This window comes from Scyliorhinus canicula, chromosome 12 (genome assembly GCF_902713615.1).
Source record: "Scyliorhinus canicula chromosome 12, sScyCan1.1, whole genome shotgun sequence".
Lineage (NCBI taxonomy): Eukaryota > Metazoa > Chordata > Chondrichthyes > Carcharhiniformes > Scyliorhinidae > Scyliorhinus > Scyliorhinus canicula.
Window position 1 is genome coordinate 65329860 of NC_052157.1, and position 21240 is coordinate 65351099.

The following is a 21240-nucleotide window of genomic DNA, read 5'->3' on the forward strand; positions in this document are numbered from 1 at the left end:
TTGGCAGATCGGGTCCGCGCACGGCCGGCGCCAGGTTGTGCGGCACGACCACATGCAGGTCGCTGCTGTGCGCATGTGTGGCCATGGACCCGGCCATTCCCCGGCTGTTTTTGGCACAGGAGCTGGGAGTTATACCTGGCACGGCTGCCAGCCTCTCACGGTCCCAGGACGGTGAGGGGTCGGTGTCGATTTTGGCCTCGTTAAACGCCACAGTTCCCACACTGGGGTCGGCACTTAGCTGCAAATTCGCAGAATTCAGCTCGCCATGTTAGATAATGATGGAATTGGAGTGGGGTTTAGTCAGGTTTGAGGTGTCTCTGAGAGACAAGGTATGATGCATTGAATGTTCATTATCAAAATACATCAACCTGGAAAATAAAAATTCTTTAATCAGTGTTTATTGAATCATTTTCTTTTATTGATCGTTCTGTTCAGACCATGAGGAGGAACCAACCCGTTCCCATGATTCCTAATTGCTCTGCATAGTGTCCCTGATCCAGGAAATGTAGTTGTAGACTTTAGTGTAGACGCCTGGGTAATTTCTCATCGCACAGCCAATTCCCCACGAGACAATTCCTTCCAGCTTCCCATTGCAAACCATTGGACCTCCTGAATCACCCTGTGTGTGAGCAGAGGAAAGAGTTGATTACAAAACAATCAGAGCAACTTAACATTTATATAAAGACGGCAACATGGTTCAAACATCCCAGGTCGACACAGTACAGGGCATCAGGAGATGTTAAGGACAGGTCACGAAATGCTCGGTCAAGGAAGAAGCTATTAAAAGGAGAAAGTGAGTGTGATTAACAGAGAGAGTGAGAGAGAGTGTGAGTGTGACTGACACAGAGAGAGATAAAGGGAGTGAGTGAGTGCATGCGAGAGAGAGAGAGTATGTGTGGGAGAGAGCGAGAGAGAGCTTTGTGCTCCAAACAGCTGAAGGCACGGCATGAGAGTGGGCATGCTCAATATGCCGAAGTTGGAGGAGCGCAGAGATCTCCAAGGGTTGTCAGGGGCTGGAGGAGGTTACACAGATAGGGAGGGTTGTCAGGGGCTGGAGGAGGTTACACAGATAGGGAGGGTTGTCAGGGGCTGGAGGAGGTTACACAGATAGGGAGGGTTGTAGGGGCTGGAAAAGTTTACACAGATAGGAAGGGTTATAGGGGCTGGAGGAGGTTACAGAGATAGGGAGGGTTGTAGGGGCTGGAGAAGGTTACACAGATAGGGAGGGTTGTAGGGGCTGGAGAAGGTTACACAGATAGGGAGGGTTGTAGGGGCTGGAGGAGGTTACAGAGATAGGGAGGGTTGTAGAGACTGGAGGAGGTTACACAGATAGGGAGGGTTGTAGGGGCTGGAGAAGGTTACACAGATAGGGAGGGTTGTAGGGGCTGGAGAAGGTTACACAGATAGGGAGGATTGTAGGGGCTGGAGCAGGTTACACAGATAGGGAGGGTTGTAGGGGCTGGAGAAGGTTACACAGATAGGGAGGGTTGTAGGGGCTGTAGAAGGTTACACAAATAGGGAAGGTTGTAGGGGCTGGAGAAGGTTACACAGATAGGGAGGGTTGTAGGGGCTTGAGAAGGTTACAGATAGGGAGGGTTGCAGGGGCTGTAGAAGGTTACACAGATAGGGAGGGTTGTAGGGGCTGGAGAAGGTTACACAGATAGGGAGGGTTGTAGGGGCTGGAGAAGGTTACACAGATAGGGAGGGTTGTAGTGGCTGGAGAAGGTTACACAGATAGGGAGGATTGTAGGGGCTGGAGAAGGTTACACAGATAGGGAGGATTGTAGGGGCTGGAGAAGGTTACACAGATAGGGAGGGTTGTAGGGGCTGGAGAATGTTACACAGATAGGGAGGGTTGTAGGGGCTGGAGAAGGTTACACAGATAGGGAGGGTTGTAGGGGCTGGAGAAGGTTACAGATAGGGAGGGTTGTCGGGGCTGGAGCAGGTTACACAGATAGGGAGGATTGTAAGGGCTGGAGAAGGTTACACAGATAGGGAGGATTGTAGGGGCTGGAGAAGGTTACACAGATAGGGAGGGTTGTAGGGGCTGGAGAAGGTTACACAGATAGGGAGGGTTGTAGGGGCTGGAGAAGGTTACACAGATAGGGAGGGTTGTAGGGGCTGGAGAAGGTTACACAGATAGGGAGGGTTGTAGGGGCTGGAGAAGGTTACAGATAGGGAGGGTTGCAGGGGCTGTAGAAGGTTACACAGATAGGGAGGGTTGTAGGGGCTGGAGAAGGTTACACAAATAGGGAGGGTTGTAGGGGCTGGAGAAGGTTACACAGATAGGGAGGGTTGTAGGGGCTGGAGAAGGTTACACAGATAGGGAGGATTGTAGGGGCTGGAGCAGGTTACACAGATAGGGAGGATTGTAGGGGCTGGAGAAGGTTACACAGATAGGGAGGATTGTAGGGGCTGGAGAAGGTTACACAGATAGGGAGGGTTGTAGGGGCTGGAGAAGGTTCCACAGATAGGGAGGATTGTAGGGGCTGGAGCAGGTTACACAGATAGGGAGGGTTGTAGGGGCTGGAGAAGGTTACACAGATAGGGAGGGTTGTAGGGGCTGGAGAAGGTTACACAGATAGGGAGGGTTGTAGGGGCTGGAGAAGGTTACACAGATAGGGAGGGTTGTAGGGGCTGGAGAAGGTTACACAGATAGGGAGGATTGTCGAGGCTGGAGGAGGTTTCACAGATTGGGAGGAGGGGATGGGATGGGAGGCCCCGGTGGTGGGGGGACCCCAGAGGGGAGCTGAGTGAAGGCCATGGAGGGGAGGAGAGACCATGGTGGTGCAGGCCCCGGGTAGGGTGGGGGGTGGGGAGGGGAGACCACGGAGGGGCAGACTCCGGGAGGGGTGGGAGGTGGGAGTGAGGGAGGCCCCCGGAGGGGAGGGGATGCCCAGAAGGGAAGGGGTGGCCTTGCCCCGGGGAGGGGAGGCTGAGTGGGGGACAGTGTTAATTGCATCATTGGGACATAGGCAAGGAGGGAGGGAGAGAGGTGCGGGGTGCCCGGCCCGTGAGGGGTATGTGCCCTCATTCAGAAGATGGCTTCCAAAGTGGGTGCTCACCCCCCCTACCCCCATCTCCACCGGTAAATTTTCCTGTTTCTCATCCCGAGCTGTCCGGCACCTGACAGTCTTAATTTTGAGACTGGGCTGGAAAAAACCCGAAGCAGCCATTGAGTGGTCACTGAAAGGACTTAAGGATGCTTGGCTGGACTTAGTGTCCCATACACTCTCCCCACCCGCCATAAAGTCATGTATGTATCGGTGAAGGGAATCCCATTGATGCAATTTCACACTCCTCCTCGTCCCCCCCCCCCCCCCCCTCCCCCTCTCTCCCTCCTGCCCCCTAACCAGCCAGGTGGACTGCAAAGTTCAGGGTGGTGCATGCTTACCTGGCAGCTATCCTTCCCACCCTCGATGAATCCAGCACAGAACATGTTTTTGGAGATGCGGCCGGGATAAACCTGGTGGCAGGTTTTCAGAGACAGCACAGGGACATCAAGGCACTGGAGTTGAGCAGGATACTGAACTGAGAAAGGAACACATTTCACAAAGTCGATTCAGTCTGGAATTATAGCAGCAAAGCCCATTGATGTGTAGTCACACTGCCGACTACAGGTAGAGAGGGGAATAGCTTCTATTAATAACCTGTAGAAATGTGGATCTGGCACACATTCAGAAATCGGTGGAGATTGTATCCCAGAAAAATGTTGTGGGTTATGATGCTAAAATGGGCCCAAATAATCGCTCACACACATTACAATCAGTGAAATCATTCCCATATCTACAATCTGTGAAATCACATACAAACACCCACTACAATTTGTGAAATCACTCACATACACTACAATCTGTGAAATCACACGCAAACACCAGCTACAATCTGTGAAATCACACAGAAACTACAATCTGTGAAATCACACACACACTACAATCGGTGAAATCACTCACACACACTACAATCTGTGAAATCACACGTAAACACCAGCTACAATCTGTGAAATCACGCAGAAACTACAATCTGTGAAACCACGACAATCTGTGAAATCACACACCCACTACAATCTGTGAAATCACACCCACTACAATCTGTGAAATCACACACACTACAATCTGTGAAATCACACACAAACTACAATCTGTGAAACCACTACAATCTGTGAAATCACACACCCACTTCAACCTGTGAAATCACACACACTACAATCTCTGAAATCACTCACATGCACTATAATCTGTGAAATCACACACAAACACCCGCTACAATTTGTGAAATCACACACAAACTACAATCTATGAAATCACACACAAACATCCGCTACAATCTGTGAAATCACACACAAACTGCAATCTGTGAAACCACTACAATCTGTGAAATCACACACCCACTACAACCTGTGTAATCACACACACTACAATCTGTGAAATCACTCACATGCACTATAGTCTGTGAAATCACACACAAACACTCGCTACAATTTGTGAAATCACACACAAACTACAATCTATGAAATCACACACAAACATCTGCTACAATCTGTGAAATCACACACAAACTACAATCTGTGAAACCACGACAATCTGTGAAATCACACACCCACTACAATCTGTGAAATCACACACCCACTACAATCTGTGAAATCACACACACACTACAATCTGTGAAATCGTGCACACACACACTACATTCTGTGAAATCACACACACACTACAATCTGTGAAACCACACACACACTACAATCTGTGAAACCACACACACACTACAATCTGTGTAACCACACACACACTACAATCTGTGAAATCGCACACACACTACAATCTGAAATCACACATATGTAAGCAGAGCTTGGCCTTCTCTCATGTCCGAAGCTAGCAACTCTCTCAACTTACACCAGTTAAAGAAATGTCAGAAAATCTTTTCTGGGGTCTTAAAACTGTTGGTTATGGGATCGCGCTCTGCACAGAGTTGTTAATATTTATGACTGACGGGCGGAGAAAGAGTTTGGGTTGATATTGCAACATCGACATCCTCTGGGCTGTCCAATCTGCTTGACAGACCGTGAATCATTTGTGGCGTATGGACTTTGTTGGGATGTAATCAATCAAAGTTGCTAATTTCACATAGTGCGATCCCGCAAAGACTCCCAGTGAATGTATTGAGCAATCTGTTCTGATGCGGTTCGGTGAGGGTGGGATGTGGACCAGGACATACCTTCTTTACAAGTACCCCGAGACCAGGAATGATGCTGATGTTAAGTGTAAGTATGAACCGGGCTCTCTTGTCACATAAACGTACTGAGGGTTCGCCCGCGCGGTTTGGGATGTAGATTCCACTCACCACCTCCATCATTGAGAAGATTCCCCCATCCCGAGACAAGGCACTCCTGCCCGACAGAGGGGCGGGAGCTGGTGAGCTCGATGGGTCTGATGTAGTTGTTGAAACGGACCGGTTTGGAGAGTTTCACCAGCATGATATCGTTGTCCACTGTCCTGGGGTTGTAGAAGGGGTGACTGATGACCTTGGAAGCGACGATATGTTGCTCAGTACCTTCGTCCACCTGGGTGTTGTGTTCGCCAATATGGGCCACCAGCGTGTTGGCTCTGCCAGGGAAAGACAGAGAGACTTGTGTTTATTCAGAACCTTTCACCATCTCTGGGGAGCCAAGCGCTCTCGACGGGCAACAATATACTTTGGGAAGCAGAACATCCATTGTCCTAATTGCAGCAAACGATCCAAACACAGCCAGCCCCCACAGCAAAGGGGCGACCAGACAGTGACTAATACAGGTCGAAATGTAGATAAACAAGCTCTCGGTATGGTGGCACAGTGGTAAGCACTGCTGCCTCACAGTGACAGGGACCCGGGTTCGACTACGGCCTTGGGTCATGGTCTGTGCGAAGTCTGCACGTTCTCCCCGTGTCTGCATGGGTTTCCTCCGGGTGCTCCAGTTTCCTCCCACAGTCCACAGATGGGCTGGGTAGGTGGATTGGCCATGATAAATTGGTCCTTAGTGTCCAAGGATATGCAGATTGAGTGGATTGGCCATGATCAATTGCGCCATAGTGCCCCAGGGCAGGATAAATGATAAATGTGCGGGGTTATCGGGTGCTTTTTTTGGAGGGTCAGTGCATAATACGATGGGCCAGTACTGTAGAGATTTTATGGATTGATAAATCAACGATAAACCAATAGGTGGACAGCTAAACAACAAAACGATTAATCGATCTGGGGCTGATTCTCCACTCTCCCAGCCGCGTGTCTCCCAGCCGCGTGTCTCCCAGCCGCGTGTCTCCCAGCAGCGTGTCTCCCAGCCGCGTGTCTCCCAGCCGCATGTCTCTCAGCCGCGTGTCCCCCAGCCGCGTGTCCCTCAGCAGCGTGACTCCCAGCAGCGTGTCCCCCAGCCGCGTGTCTCTCAGCCGCGTGTCTCCCAGCCGCCTGTCTCCCAGCCGCGTGTCTCCCAGCCGCGTGTCTCTCAGCCGCGTGTCTCCCAGCCGCGTGTCCCCCAGCCGCGTGTCTCCCAGCCGCGTGTCCCCCAGCCGCGTGTCTCTCAGCCGCGTGTCTCTCAGCCGCGTGTCCCCCAGCCGCGTGTCCCCCAGCAGCGTGTCTCCCAGCCGCCTGTCTCCCAGCCGCGTGTCTCTCAGCCGCGTGTCCCCCAGCCGCGTGTCCCCCAGCAGCGTGTCTCCCAGCCGCCTGTCTCCCAGCCGCGTGTCTCCCAGCCGCCTGTCTGTCAGCCCCGTGTCTCCCAGCCGCCTGTCTCTCAGCCGCCTGTCTCCCAGCCGCGTGTCTCTCAGCCGCGTGTCTCCCAGCCGCGTGTCCCCCAGCCGCGTGTCTCCCAGCCGCGTGTCTCTCAGCCCCGTGTCCCCCAGCCGCGTGTCTCCCAGCCGCGTGTCTCTCAGCCGCGTGTCTCCCAGCCGCGTGTCTCCCAGCCGCGTGTCCCCCAGCCGCTTGTCTCCCAGCCGCGTGTCTCCCAGCCGCGTGTCTCCCAGCCGCGTGTCCCCCAGCCGCGTGTCTCCCAGCCGCGTGTCTCTCAGCCGCCTGTCTCCCAGCCGCCTGTCCCCCAGCCGCGTGTCTCCCAGCCGCGTGTCCCCCAGCCGCGTGTCTCTCAGCCGCGTGTCTCCCAGCCGCGTGTCTCCCAGCCGCGTGTCTCCCAGCCGCGTGTCTCTCAGCAGCGTGACTCCCAGCCGCGTGTCCCCCAGCCGCGTGTCCCCCAGCCGCGTGTCTCCAAGCCGCGAGTCTCCCAGCCGCGTGTCTCCCAGCCGCGTGTCTCCCAGCCGCGTGTCTCCCAGTGGCGTGTCTCCCAGCCGCCTGTCTCCCAGTGGCGTGTCTCCCAGCCGCGTGTCCCCCAGCCGCGTGTCTCCCAGCCGCCTGTCTCCCAGCCGCGTGTCTCTCAGCAGCGTGTCTCCCAGCCGTGTGTCTCTCAGCAGCGTGTCTCCCAGCCGCCTGTCTCCCAGCCGCGTGTCTCCCAGCCGCGTGTCTCCCAGCCGCGTGTCTCTCAGCAGCGTGTCTCCCAGCCGCGTGTCTCCCAGCCGCGTGTCTCCCAGCCGCGTGTCTCCCAGTGGCGTGTCTCCCAGCCGCCTGTCTCCCAGTGGCGTGTCTCCCAGCCGCGTGTCCCCAGCCGCGTGTCTCCCAGCCGCCTGTCTCCCAGCCGCGTGTCTCTCAGCAGCGTGTCTCCCAGCCGTGTGTCTCTCAGCAGCGTGTCTCCCAGCCGCCTGTCTCCCAGCCGCGTGTCTCCCCAGCCGCGTGTCTCCCAGCCGCGTGTCTCCTCAGCAGCGTGTCTCCCAGCCGCCTGTCTCCCAGCCGCGTGTCTCCTCAGCAGCGTGTCCCCCAGCCGCTGTCTCTCAGCCGCCTGTCTCCCAGCCGCGTGTCTCCCAGCCGCCTGTCTCTCAGCCGCGTGTCTCCCAGCAGCGTGTCTCCCAGCCGCGTGTCTCCCAGCAGCGTGTCTCCCAGCCGCGTGTCTCCCAGCAGCGTGTCCCCCAGCCGCGTGTCTCTCAGCCGCGTGTCTCCCAGCCGCGTGTCTCCCAGCCGCGTGTCTCCCAGCCGCGTGTCTCCCAGCCGCGTGTCCCCCAGCCGCGTGTCTCCCAGCCGCGTGTCCCCCAGCCGCGTGTCCCCCAGCCGCGTGTCCCCCAGCCGCGTGTCCCCCAGCCGCGTGTCCCCCAGCCGCGTGTCCCCCAGCCGCCTGTCTCCCAGCTCCGTGTCTCCCAGCCGCGTGTCTCCCAGCCGCGTGTCTCCCAGCCGCGTGTCTCCCAGCCGCGTGTCTCCCAGCCGCGTGTCCCCCAGCCGCGTGTCTCCCAGCCGCGTGTCTCCCAGCCGCGTGTCTCCCAGCCGCGTGTCCCCCAGCCGCGTGTCTCCCAGCCGCGTGTCCACCAGCCGCGTGTCTCCCAGCCGCGTGTCTCCCAGCCGCGTGTCTCCCAGCCGCCTGTCTCCCAGCCGCCTGTCTCCCAGCCGCGTGTCTCTCAGCCGCGTGTCCCTCAGCCGCGTGTCTCTCAGCTGCGTGTCCCCCAGCCGCGTGTCCCCAGCCTCGTGTCCCCCAGCCTCGTGTCTCTCAGCCGCGTGTCCCCCAGCAGCGTGTCTCCCAGCCGCCTGTCTCCCAGCCGCGTGTCTCTCAGCAGCGTGTCCCCAGCCGCGTGTCTCTCAGCCGCCTGTCTCCCAGCCGCGTGTCTCCCAGCCGCCTGTCTCTCAGCCGCGTGTCTCCCAGCCGCGTGTCTCTCAGCCGCGTGTCTCCCAGCAGCGTGTCCCCCAGCCGCGTGTCTCTCAGCCGCGTGTCTCCCAGCCGCGTGTCTCCCAGCCGCGTGTCTCCCAGCCGCGTGTCTCTCAGCCGCGTGTCTCCCAGCCGCCTGTCTCCCAGCCGCGTGTCTCCCAGCCGCGTGTCTCCCAGCCGCGTGTCTCCCAGCCGCGTGTCTCCCAGCCGCGTGTCTCCCAGCCGCGTGTCTCTCAGCCGCGTGTCTCCCAGCCGCGTGTCTCCCAGCCGCGTGTCCCCCAGCCGCTTGTCCCCCAGCAGCGTGTCCCCCAGCCGCGTGTCTCTCAGCCGCGTGTCTCTGAGCCGCGTGTCTCCCAGCCGCGTGTCCCCCAGCCGCGTGTCTCCCAGCCGCGTGTCCCCCAGCCGCGTGTCCCCCAGCCGCGTGTCCCCAGCCGCGTGTCCCCCAGCCGCGTGTCCCCCAGCCGCGTGTCCCCCAGCCGCCTGTCTCCCAGCTCCGTGTCTCCCAGCCGCGTGTCTCCCAGCCGCGTGTCTCCCAGCCGCGTGTCTCCCAGCCGCGGTGTCTCCCAGCCGCGTGTCCCCCAGCCGCGTGTCTCCCAGCCGCGTGTCTCCCAGCCGCGTGTCTCCCAGCCGCGTGTCCCCCAGCCGCGTGTCTCCCAGCCGCGTGTCCACCAGCCGCGTGTCTCCCAGCCGCGTGTCTCCCAGCCGCGTGTCTCCCAGCCGCCTGTCTCCCAGCCGCCTGTCTCCCAGCCGCGTGTCTCTCAGCCGCGTGTCCCTCAGCCGCGTGTCTCTCAGCTGCGTGTCCCCCAGCCGCGTGTCCCCAGCCTCGTGTCCCCCAGCCTCGTGTCTCTCAGCCGCGTGTCTTTGCCACAGCGGGGCGGAATTTTAGGCGGCCCCAGGCGATTCTCCGACACTGCTGGGGTCCAATTGCAAAGGGCTATTAAAGTAGATCCGATTGTCGTGTCTGATTGCAATACTCCCGGCTCAGAGTGATTGAGGAGAGATACCGGAGGAAGGGCCTTGGAGACGGACCAGAGGGAGGGTCGCAGTGACACAGCGGAGGGAGGGTCGCGGTGAGGCAGCGGAGGGAGGGTCGCGGTGACACAGCGGAGGGAGGGTCGAGGTGACACAGCGGAGGGAGGGTCCCGGTGAGGCAGCGGAGGGAGGGTCGCGGTGACACAGCGGAGGGAGGGTCGCGGTGACACAGCGGAGGGAGGGTCACAGTGACACAGCGGAGGGAGGGTCGCGGTGACACAGCGGAGGGAGGGTCGTGGTGACACAGCGGAGGGAGGGTCGCGGTGACACAGCGGAGGGAGGGTCGCGGTGAGGCAGCGGAGGGAGGGTCGCGGTGACACAGCGGAGGGAGGGTCACAGTGACACAGCGGAGGGAGGGTCGCAGTGACACAGCGGAGGGAGGGTCACGGTGACACAGCGGAGGGAGGGTCGCGGTTACACAGCGGAGGGAGGGTCGCGGTGACACAGCGGAGGGAGGGTCACGGTGAGGCAGCGGAGGGAGGGTCACGGTGAGGCAGCGGAGGGAGGGTCGAGGTGACACAGCGGAGGGAGGGTCGCGGTGAGGCAGCGGAGGGAGGGTCGAGGTGACACAGCGGAGGGAGGGTCGCGGTGAGGCAGCGGAGGGAGGGTCGAGGTGACACGGCGGAGGGAGGGTCGCGGTGACACAGCGGAGGGAGGGTCGCGGTGAGGCAGCGGAGGGAGGGTCGCGGTGACACAGGGAGGGAGGGTCATGGTGACACAGCGGAGGGAGGGTCGCGGTGACACTGCGGAGGGAGGGTCGCAGTGACACAGCGGAGGGAGGGTCGCAGTGACACAGCGGAGGGAGGGTCGCAGTGACACAGCGGAGGGAGGGTCGTGGTGACACAGCGGAGGGAGGGTCGCAGTGACACAGCGGAGGGAGGGTCGCGGTGAGGCAGCGGAGGGAGGGTCGCGGTGACACAGCGGAGGGAGGGTCGCGGTGAGGCAGCGGAGGGAGGGTCGCGGTGAGGCAGCGGAGGGAGGGTCGCAGTGACACAGCGGAGGGAGGGTCGCAGTGACACAGCGGAGGGAGGGTCGCGGTGAGGCAGCGGAGGGAGGGTCGTGGTGACACAGCGGAGGGAGGGTCGAGGTGACACAGCGGAGGGAGGGTCGAGGTGACACAGCGGAGGGAGGGTCGCGGTGACACAGCGGAGGGAGGGTCGCGGTGACACAGCGGAGGGAGGGTCGCGGTGACACAGCGGAGGGAGGGTCGTGGTCACACAGCGGAGGGAGGGTCGAGGTGACACAGCGGAGGGAGGGTCGCGGTGACACAGCGGAGGGAGGGTCGCGGTGACACAGCGGAGGGAGGGTCGCGGTGACACAGCGGAGGGAGGGTCGCGGTGACACAGCGGAGGGAGGGTCGCGGTGAGGCAGCGGAGGGAGGGTCGCAGTGACACAGCGGAGGGAGGGTCGCAGTGAGGCAGCGGAGGGAGGGTCGCGGTGACACAGCGGAGGGAGGGTCGTGGTGACACAGCGGAGGGAGGGTCGCAGTGACACAGCAGAGGGAGGGTCGCGGTGACACAGCGGAGGGAGGGTCGCAGTGAGGCAGCGGAGGGAGGGTCGCGGTGACACAGCGGAGGGAGGGTCGCAGTGAGGCAGCGGAGGGAGGGTCGCGGTGACACAGCGGAGGGAGGGTCGCAGTGAGGCAGCGGAGGGAGGGTCGAGGTGAGGCAGCGGAGGGAGGGTCGAGGTGAGGCAGCGGAGGGAGGGTCGCGGTGACACAGCGGAGGGAGGGTCGCGGTGACACAGCGGAGGGAGGGTCGCGGTGACACAGCGGAGGGAGGGTCGCGGTGAGGCAGCGGAGGGAGGGTCGCGGTGACACAGCGGAGGGAGGGTCGCGGTGACACAGCGGAGGGAGGGTCGCAGTGAGGCAGCGGAGGGAGGGTCGCAGTGAGGCAGCGGAGGGAGGGTCGTGGTGAGGCAGCGGGGGGAGGGTCGCGGTGACACAGCGGAGGGAGGGTCGAGGTGACACAGCGGAGGGAGGGTCGTGGTGAGGCAGCGGAGGGAGGGTCGCGGTGACACAGCGGAGGGAGGGTCGAGGTGACACAGCGGGAGGGAGGGTCGAGGTGACACAGCGGAGGGAGGGTCGCGGTGACACAGCGGAGGGAGGGTCGAGGTGACACAGCGGAGGGAGGGTCGCGGTGAGGCAGCGGAGGGAGGGTCGCGGTGACACAGCGGAGGGAGGGTCGCGGGTGACACAGCGGAGGGGGGTCACAGGTGACACAGCGGAGGGAGGGTCGCGGTGACACAGCGGAGGGAGGGTCGTGGTGACACAGCGGAGGGAGGGTTCGCGGTGACCACAGCGGAGGGAGGGTCGCGGTGAGGACACGCGGAGGGAGGGTCACGTGTGACACAGCGGAGGGAGGGTGCGGTGACACAGCGGAGGGAGGGTCGCAGTGACACAGCGGAGGGAGGGTCGAGGTGACACAGCGGAGGGAGGGTCGTGGAGACATAGCAGAGGGAGGGGTCGCGGTGAGCAAGCGGAGGGAGGGTCACGGTGACACAGCGGAGGGAGGGTCGAGGTGAGCACAGCGGAGGGAGGGTCGCGGTGAGGGCAAGCGGAGGGAGGGTCGCAGTGACACAGCGGAGGGAGGGTCGCGGTGAGGCAGCGGAGGGAGGGTCGAGGTGACACGGCGGAGGGAGGGTCGCGGTTACACAGCGGAGGGAGGGTCGCGGTGACACAGCGGAGGGAGGGTCGCGGTGACACAGCGGAGGGAGGGTCGCGGTGAGGCAGCGGAGGAGGGTCGCAGTGACACAGCGGAGGGAGGGTCGCGGTGACACAGCGGAGGGAGGGTCGCGGTGACACAGCGGAGGGAGGGTCGCGGTGAGGCAGCGGAGGGAGGGTCGCAGTGACACAGCGGAGGGAGGGTCGCGGTGACACAGCGGAGGGAGGGTCGCGGTGACACAGCGGAGGGAGGGTCGAGGTGACACAGCGGAGGGAGGGTCGCGGTGACACAGCGGAGGGAGGGTCGAGGTGACACAGCGGAGGGAGGGTCACTGTGACACAGCGGAGGGAGGGTCGAGGTGACACAGCGGAGGGAGGGTCGAGGTGACACAGCGGAGGGAGGGTCACTGTGACACAGCGGAGGGAGGGTCGAGGTGACACAGCGGAGGGAGGGTCGCGGTGACACAGCGGAGGGAGGGTCGCGGTGACACAGCGGAGGGAGGGTCACAGTGACACGGCGGAGGGAGGGTCGCGGTGACACAGCGGAGGGAGGGTCGCGGTGACACAGCGGAGGGAGGGTCACAGTGAGGCAGCGGAGGGAGGGTCGCGGTGACACAGCGGAGGGATGGTCGCGGTGACACAGCGGAGGGAGGGTCGCGGTGAGGCAGCGGAGGGAGGGTCGCGGTGACACAGGGAGGGAGGGTCACGGTGACACAGCGGAGGGAGGGTCGCGGTGACACAGCGGAGGGAGGGTCGCGGTGACACAGCGGAGGGAGGGTCGCGGTGACACAGCGGAGGGAGGGTCACAGTGAGGCAGCGGAGGGAGGGTCGCGGTGAGGCAGCGGAGGGAGGGTCGCGGTGACACAGCGGAGGGAGGGTCGCGGTGAGGCAGCGGAGGGAGGGTCGGTGAGTGAGCGGAGGGGAGGTCACAGTGACACAGCGGAGGGAGGGTCGCGGTGACACAGCGGAGGGAGGGTCGCAGTGACACAGCGGAGGGAGGGTCACAGTGACACAGCGGAGGGAGGGTCGCGGTTACACAGCGGAGGGAGGGTCGCAGTGACACAGCGGAGGGAGGGTCGCGGTGACACAGCGGAGGGAGGGTCACGGTGAGGCAGCGGAGGGAGGGTCGCGGTGACACAGCGGAGGGAGGGTCGCGGTGACACAGCCGAGGGAGGGTCGCAGTGAGGCAGCGGAGGGAGGGTCGCGGTGACACAGCGGAGGGAGGGTCGCGGTGACACAGCGGAGGGAGGGTCGCAGTGACACAGCGGAGGGAGGGTCGCAGTGACACAGCGGAGGGAGGGTCGCAGTGACACAGCGGAGGGAGGGTCGCGGTGAGGCAGCGGAGGGAGGGTCGCGGTGACACAGCCGAGGGAGGGTCGCGGTGACACAGCCGAGGGAGGGTCGCGGTGACACAGCGGAGGGAGGGTCGCGGTGACACAGCGGAGGGAGGATCGCGGTGACACAGCGGAGGGAGGATCGCGGTGACACAGCGGAGGGAGGGTCGCGGTGACACAGCGGAGGGAGGGTCGCAGTGACACAGCGGAGGGAGGGTCGCGGTGACACAGCGGAGGGATGGTCGCGGTGACACAGCCGAGGGAGGGTCGCGGTGACACAGCCGAGGGAGGGTCGCGGTGACACAGCGGAGGGAGGGTCGCGGTGACACAGCGGAGGGAGGGTCGCGGTGACACAGCCGAGGGAGGGTCGCGGTGACACAGCCGAGGGAGGGTCGCGGTGACACAGCGGAGGGAGGGTCGCGGTGACACAGCGGAGGGAGGATCGCGGTGACACAGCGGAGGGAGGATCGCGGTGACACAGCGGAGGGAGGGTCGCAGTGACACAGCGGAGGGAGGGTCGCGGTGACACAGCGGAGGGATGGTCGCGGTGACACAGCGGAGGGAGGGTCACAGTGAGGCAGCGGAGGGAGGGTCGCGGTGAGGCAGCGGAGGGAGGGTCGCGGTGACACAGCGGAGGGAGGGTCGAGGTTACACAGTGGAGGGAGGGTCGGGGTGACAAAGCGGAGGGAGGGTCGCAGTGAGGCAGCGGAGGGAGGGTCGGTGAGTGAGCGGAGGGGAGGTCACAGTGACACAGCGGAGGGAGGGTCGCGGTGACACAGCGGAGGGAGGGTCGCGGTGACACAGCGGAGGGAGGGGTGAGGTTACACAGCGGAGGGAGGGTCGCGGTGAGGCAGCCGAGGGAGGGTCGCAGTGACACAGCCGAGGGAGGGGTGAGGTTACACAGCGGAGGGAGGGTCGCGGTGAGGCAGCGGAGGGAGGGTCGCGGTGACACAGCGGAGGGAGGGTCGCGGTGACACAGCGGAGGGAGGGTCGCAGTGACACAGCGGAGGGAGGGTCGCGGTGACACAGCGGAGGGAGGGTCGCGGTGACACAGCGGAGGGAGGGTCGCAGTGACACAGCCGAGGGAGGTTCGCGGTGACACAGCGGAGGGAGGGTCGCGGTGAGGCAGCGGAGGGAGGGTCGCGGTGACACAGCGGAGGGAGGGTCGCGGTGACACAGCGGAGGGAGGGTCACGGTGAGGCAGCGGAGGGAGGGCCGCAGTGACACAGCGGAGGGAGGGTCGCGGGGAAGCAGCGGAGGGAGGGTCGCAGTGAGGCAGCGGAGGGAAGGTCGCAGTGACACAGCGGAGAGAGGGTCGCGGTGAGGCAGCGGAGGGAGGGTCGCGGTGACACAGCGGAGGGAGGGTCGCGGGGAGGCAGCGGAGGGAGGGTCGCGGTGACACAGCGGAGGGAGGGTCGCGGTGAGGCAGCGGAGGGAGGGTCGGTGAGTGAGCGGAGGGAAAGTTGCAGTGACACAGCGGAGGGAGGGTCGCAGTGACACAGCGGAGGGAGGGTCGCGGTGACACAGCGGAGGGAGGGTCGGTGAGTGAGCGGAGGGAAAGTTGCAGTGACACAGCGGAGGGAGGGTCGCAGTGACACAGCGGAGGGAGGGTCGCGGTGACACAGCGGAGGGAGGGTCGCGGTGAGGCAGCGGAGGGAGGGTCGCGGTGACACAGCGGAGGGAGGGTCGCGGGGAGGCAGCGGAGGGAGGGTCGCGGTGACACAGCGGAGGGAGGGTCGCGGTGACACAGCGGAGGGAGGGTCGCGGGGAGGCAGCGGAGGGAGGGTCGCGGTGACACAGCGGAGGGAGGGTCGCGGGGAGGCAGCGGAGGGAGGGTCGCAGTGACACAGCGGAGGGAGGGTCGCGGGGAGGCAGCGGAGGGAGGGTCGCGGTGACACAGCGGAGGGAGGGTCGCGGTGACACAGCGGAGGGAGGGTCGCGGTGAGGCAGCGGAGGGAGGGTCGCAGTGACACAGCGGAGGGAGGGTCGCGGTGACACAGCGGAGGGAGGGTCGCGGTGACACAGCGGAGGGAGGGTCGCAGTGACACAGCGGAGGGAGTGTCGCAGTGACACAGCGGAGGGAGGGTCACAGTGACACAGCGGAGGGAGGGTCACGGTGACACAGCGTGGGGAGGGTCGCGGTGAGGCAGCGGAGGGAGGGTCGCAGTGACACAGCGGAGGGAGGGTCGAGGTGACACAGCGGAGGGAGGGTCGCGGTGACACAGCGGAGGGAGGGTCGAGGTGACACAGCGGAGGGAGGGTCGCGGTGACACAGCGGAGGGAGGGTCGAGGTGACACAGCGGAGGGAGGGTCGCGGTGACACAGCGGAGGGAGGGTCGCGGTGACACAGCGGAGGGAGGGTCGCGGTGAGGCAGCGGAGGGAGGGTCGCGGTGACACAGCGGAGGGAGGGTCGCGGTGACACAGCGGAGGGAGGGTCGCGGTGAGGCAGCGGAGGGAGGGTCGCGGTGACACAGCGGAGGGAGGGTCGCAGTGACACAGCGGAGGGAGGGTCGCGGTGACACAGCGGAGGGAGGGGTGAGGTTACACAGCGGAGGGAGGGTCGCGGTGACACAGCGGAGGGAGGGTCGCGGTGACACAGCGGAGGGAGGGTCGCAGTGAGGCAGCGGAGGGAGGGTCGCGGTGACACAGCGGAGGGAGGGTCGCGGTGACACAGCGGAGGGAGGGTCGCGGTGACACAGCGGAGGGAGGGTCGAGGTGACACAGCGGAGGGAGGGTCGCGGTGACACAGCGGAGGGAGGGTCGAGGTGACACAGCGGAGGGAGGGTCGAGGTGACACAGCGGAGGGAGGGTCGCGGTGACACAGCGGAGGGAGGGTCACGGTGACACAGCGGAGGGAGGGTCGCAGTGACACAGCGGAGGGATGGTCGCGGTGAGGCAGCGGAGGGAGGGTCGCGGTGAGGCAGCGGAGGGAGGGTCACGGTGACACAGCGGAGGGAGGGTCACGGTGAGGCAGCGGAGGGAGGGTCGCGGTGACACAGCGGAGGGAGGGACGCGGTGACACAGCGGAGGGAGGGTCGCGGTGACACAGCGGAGGGAGGGGTGAGGTTACACAGCGGAGGGAGGGTCGCGGTGACACAGCGGAGGGAGGGTCGCGGTGACACAGCGGAGGGAGGGTCGAGGTGACACAGCGGAGGGAGGGTCGCGGTGACACAGCGGAGAGAGAATTCTTACTTACGGTTTCTCACAGTGGGCTGCAGAGAGGACCCACCATTCATTGATAAGGGAGCCTCCACACCAGCGGTAATTGTCGGTGGTGAAGAAGACTTGCCAAGGCTGGGAGTGTGGTGGACAATCGTAGCCATTGATGATCTTATCATCATCCAGACCCACTGTAGCATCAGAGACAGAGAGTATTACAGATCTTACACCGAGCACAAATATCCGAGACAGTGTACACAAAGCACTAAACACTGGCAGATGCAGCAGATAAGAGGTGTAACCAAGGGTCATTGAAGACATTGATTGATGTTATGAATAGAAATTAAAAGTACCCAATTATTTGTTTCCAATTGAGGGTCAATTTAACGTGGTCAATCCACCTACCCTGCACATCTTTGGGTTGTGGGGGTGAAACCCACGCAGACCATGGGAGAATGTGCAAACTCCACACGGACAGTGACCCAGAGCCGAGATCGAACTCGTGTCCTCTGTGCCATGAGGCAAGAGTGCTAAGCAATGAGCCACAGTGCTGCCCTGACATTGTTTTATTTATGCCAATCAATACACGGCATTGTGAAACAATTTGTATTCTCTATCAATTAAAAACCATGGAGAATGTCTGATTGCCTGAGATGACTTGGTAACCTGTCTATATTTAATATTCGCTCTGCTCAGAAGGAGTTCACTTTGAATCCATTGAACCCAATATCTGTGCTGATACTTCCAAAGGACAACTCTGGCAGTGCTACACTGTCAGCTGGTCAGTCCTGGGGGAGTGCAGCACCGTCAGAGGGTCAGTACTGAGGGAGTGCTGCACTGTCAGAGGGTCAGTACTGAGGGAGTGCTGCACTGTCAGAGGGTCAGTACTGAGGGAGTGCAGCACCGTCAGAGGGTCAGTACTGAGGGAGTGCAGCACCGTCAGAGGGTCAGTACTGAGGGAGTGCAGCACCGTCAGAGGGTCAGTACTGAGGGAGTGCAGCACCGTCAGAGGGTCAGTACTGAGGGAGTGCTGCACTGTCAGAGGGTCAGTACTGAGGAAGTGCTGCACTGTCAGAGGGTCAGTACTGAGGGAGTGCTGCACTGTCAGAGGGTCAGTACTAAGGGAGTGCTGCACTGTCAGAGGGTCAGTACTGAGGAGTGCTGCACTGTCAGAGGGTCAGTACTGAGGGAGTCCTGCACTGTCAGAGGGTCAGTACTGAGGGGGTGCTGCACTGTCAGAGGGTCAGTACTGAGGGAGTGCTGCACTGTCAGAGGGTCAGTACTGAGGGAGTGCAGCACCGTCAGAGGGTCAGTACTGAGGGAGTGCAGCACCGTCAGAGGGTCAGTACTGAGGGAGTGCTGCACCGTCAGAGGGTCAGTACTGAGGGAGTGCAGCACCGTCAGAGGGTCAGTACTGAGGGAGTGCTGCACTGTCAGAGGGTCAGTACTGAGGAAGTGCTGCACTGTCAGAGGGTCAGTACTGAGGGAGTGCTGCACTGTCAGAGGGTCAGTACTGAGGAAGTGCTGCACTGTCAGAGGGTCAGTACTGAGTGAGTGCTGCACTGTCAGAGGGTCAGTACTGAGAGAGTGCTGCACTGTCAGAGGGTCAGTACTGAGGGAGTGCTGCACTGTCAGAGGGTCAGTACTGAGAGAGTGCTACACTGCCAGAGGGTCAGTACTGAGGGAGTGCTGCACTGTCAGATGGTCAGTACTGAGGGAACGCTGCACTGTCAGAGGGTCAGTACTGAGGGAGTGCTGCACTGTCAGAGGGTCAGTACTGAGGGGGTGCTGCACTGTCAGAGGGTCAGTACTGAGAGAGTGCTACACTGTCAGAGGGTCAGTACTGAGGGAGCGCTGCACTGTCAGATGGTCAGTACTGAGGGAACGCTGCACTGTCAGAGGGTCAGTACTGAGGGAGTGCTGCATTGTCAGAGGGTCAGTACTGAGGGAACGCTGCACTGTCAGAGGGTCAGTACTGAGGGAGTGCTGCATTGTCAGAGGGTCAGTACTGAGGGAGTGCTGCACTGTCAGAGGGTCAGTACTGAGGGAGTGCTGCATTGTCAGAGGGTCAGTACTGAGGGAACGCTGCACTGTCAGAGGGTCAGTACTGAGGGAGTGCTGCATTGTCAGAGGGTCAGTACTGAGGGAGCGCTGCACTGTCAGAGGGTCAGTACTGAGGGAGTGCTGCACTGTCAGAGGGTCAGTACTGAGGGAGTGCTGCACTGTCAGAGGGTCAGTACTGAGGGAGCACAGCATTGTCAGAGGGTCAGCACTGAGGGAGTGCTGCACTGTCAGAGGGTCAGCACTGAGGGAGTGCTGCACTGTCAGAGGGTCAGTATTGAGGGAGTGCTGCACTGTCAGAGGGTCAGTACTGGGGGAGTGCTGCACTGTCAGAGGGTCAGTACTGAGAGAGTGCTGTACTGTCAGAGGGTCAGTACTGAGGGAGTGCTGCACTGTCAGAGGGTCAGTACTGAGGGAGTGCTGCACTGTCAGAGGGTCAGTACTAAGGGAGTGCTGCACTGTCAGAGGGTCAGTACTGAGGAGTGCTGCACTGTCAGAGGGTCAGTACTGAGGGAGTGCTGCACTGTCAGCATGTCAGTACTGAGGGAGTGCTGCACTGTCAGAGGGTCAGTACTAAGGGAGTGCTGCACTGTCAGAGGGTCAGTACTGAGGAGTGCTGCACTGTCAGAGGGTCAGTACTGAGGGAGTCCTGCACTGTCAGAGGGTCAGTACTGAGGGGGTGCTGCACTGTCAGAGGGTCAGTACTGAGGGAGTGCTGCACTGTCAGAGGGTCAGTACTGAGGGAGTGCTGCACTGTCGAAGTTGGATACTTCAGGATCAACAATTTTCCCTCTCGGGTGGATCATAGAATCCTGTCGCCACTATTACAGAGGAAGTTCGGACTTGGTGAATTGTTTTGAAGGGTAAATTTTTCCTCAATATTAGCTGTCATGGTGATGGAGTTTTAAGAGAGGAATCTCTCAATTTGGAGGGGAAAGTGGGGGAGATGAGGGAGGGTAGGAATCCCTCCGTTTGGAGGGGACAGTAAGGGAGGGAGGAGTCCCTCCCTTTGGAGGGGATAGTGAGGGATGAGAGGAGTTCCTCCATTTGGTGGGACAGTTAGGGAGGAGAGAAGTTTCTCCATTTGGAGGGGAAAGTGAGGGAGGAGAGGAGTTCCTCCGTTTGGAGGGGGTAGTGAGGGAGGAGAGGAGTTCCTCCGTTTGGAGGGGATAGTGAGGGAGGAAAGGAATTCCTCCAATTTGGAGGGGATAGGGAGGGAGGGAGGAGTCCCTCCCTTTAGAGGGGATAGTGAGGGGTGGAGTGCCTCCGTTTGGAGATTGTGTAAGTGCTGGTTGGTGGAGGGGAGGGTGTGATGAGAATTCACTTTAATGGCGGGGGTACTGGATGAGGACAGACAGAACGGGGAGGAATAATTGACCAGGGGAATGAGACAACGAGTATAGGAGGTGCAGTGATGAGAGTCGGAGTTGAAACAGAGGCAGAGGAAGAGAGAGAGAGCAGCTCTCTCCCCTGGTGAGGGGTGAGGTGCACAGCTCTGCCAATCTGGACATGACCACTCCCAGTGACTCCCTGTACAGGCTGCAAAGAATCGCAGCAATAGGAAACTCTACCTGTGACCCCGAACAGCACTGCCAGCAGAAATCCCCTCATTTTCTATCTCCTCCCTGACGGATAACTGCTCACAACAGTTTCTGTCCCGTTTATATACTATTGTGTGACTGTAGCAGTGATTAATCAATCTAATCTGGTTAACGACCCCCTCCCTCCCCAACTCAAATCGAAGGGGACTGAAGGTTGTGAGAATACTGATGAAATGTGCTTTATTGTGGCTCCTAAATGTTTGCTCCTTCGGCAGAGTGACAGATGCAGCAGGGTTTCGACGTTCAACCGGTTCCCGCTCATTAACCTATTGATTTTCCTGAGACGCCAGCCGCCTGGCAGTCCCAGGTGAACTCTTTGCCTCCTGGTTGCAGTCCATTTTCCAGCTGTTTGTTACTCACCTGTTTTCTTAATCGGGCTGGGAGTTTGAAACCTGAGTCCACACCGACTTGGCAACAGCACTTCAACTTAATTGGAATGAAAGAAGCCACCAGCAAAGATATTTTGGGGTAGCACATTGGTTAGCACTGCTGTCTCACAGTGCCAGGGACGCGGGTTCAATTCAGGCCTCGGGTGACTGTCTGCGTGCAGCTTGTGCTTTCTCCCCGTGTCTGTGTGGGTCTCCTCCGGGTGCTCCGGTTTCCCGCCAGTCTAAAGATGTGCAGGTTAGTTGGATTGGCCATGCTAAATTGCCCCTCGGTGGGATTACGGGGTTGCATGGGGGTTTGGA

General features: G+C 61.1%; 1 protein-coding gene across 1 annotated transcript; it reads right to left on the reverse strand.

The window, feature by feature from the left end:
• Positions 1–396: 396 nt before the first annotated feature.
• On the reverse strand, positions 397–20584 carry LOC119974737 (trypsin-3-like). The gene is made up of 5 exons (XM_038813926.1): positions 20522–20584; positions 16927–17080; positions 5344–5603; positions 3395–3531; positions 397–619 (listed from the first exon to the last, which is right to left on the reverse strand). Exons 1-5 carry the CDS (start codon positions 20559–20561, stop codon positions 470–472), a joined length of 741 nt encoding a protein of 246 aa, XP_038669854.1. The 5' UTR covers positions 20562–20584; the 3' UTR covers positions 397–469.
• Positions 20585–21240: the final 656 nt, after the last annotated feature.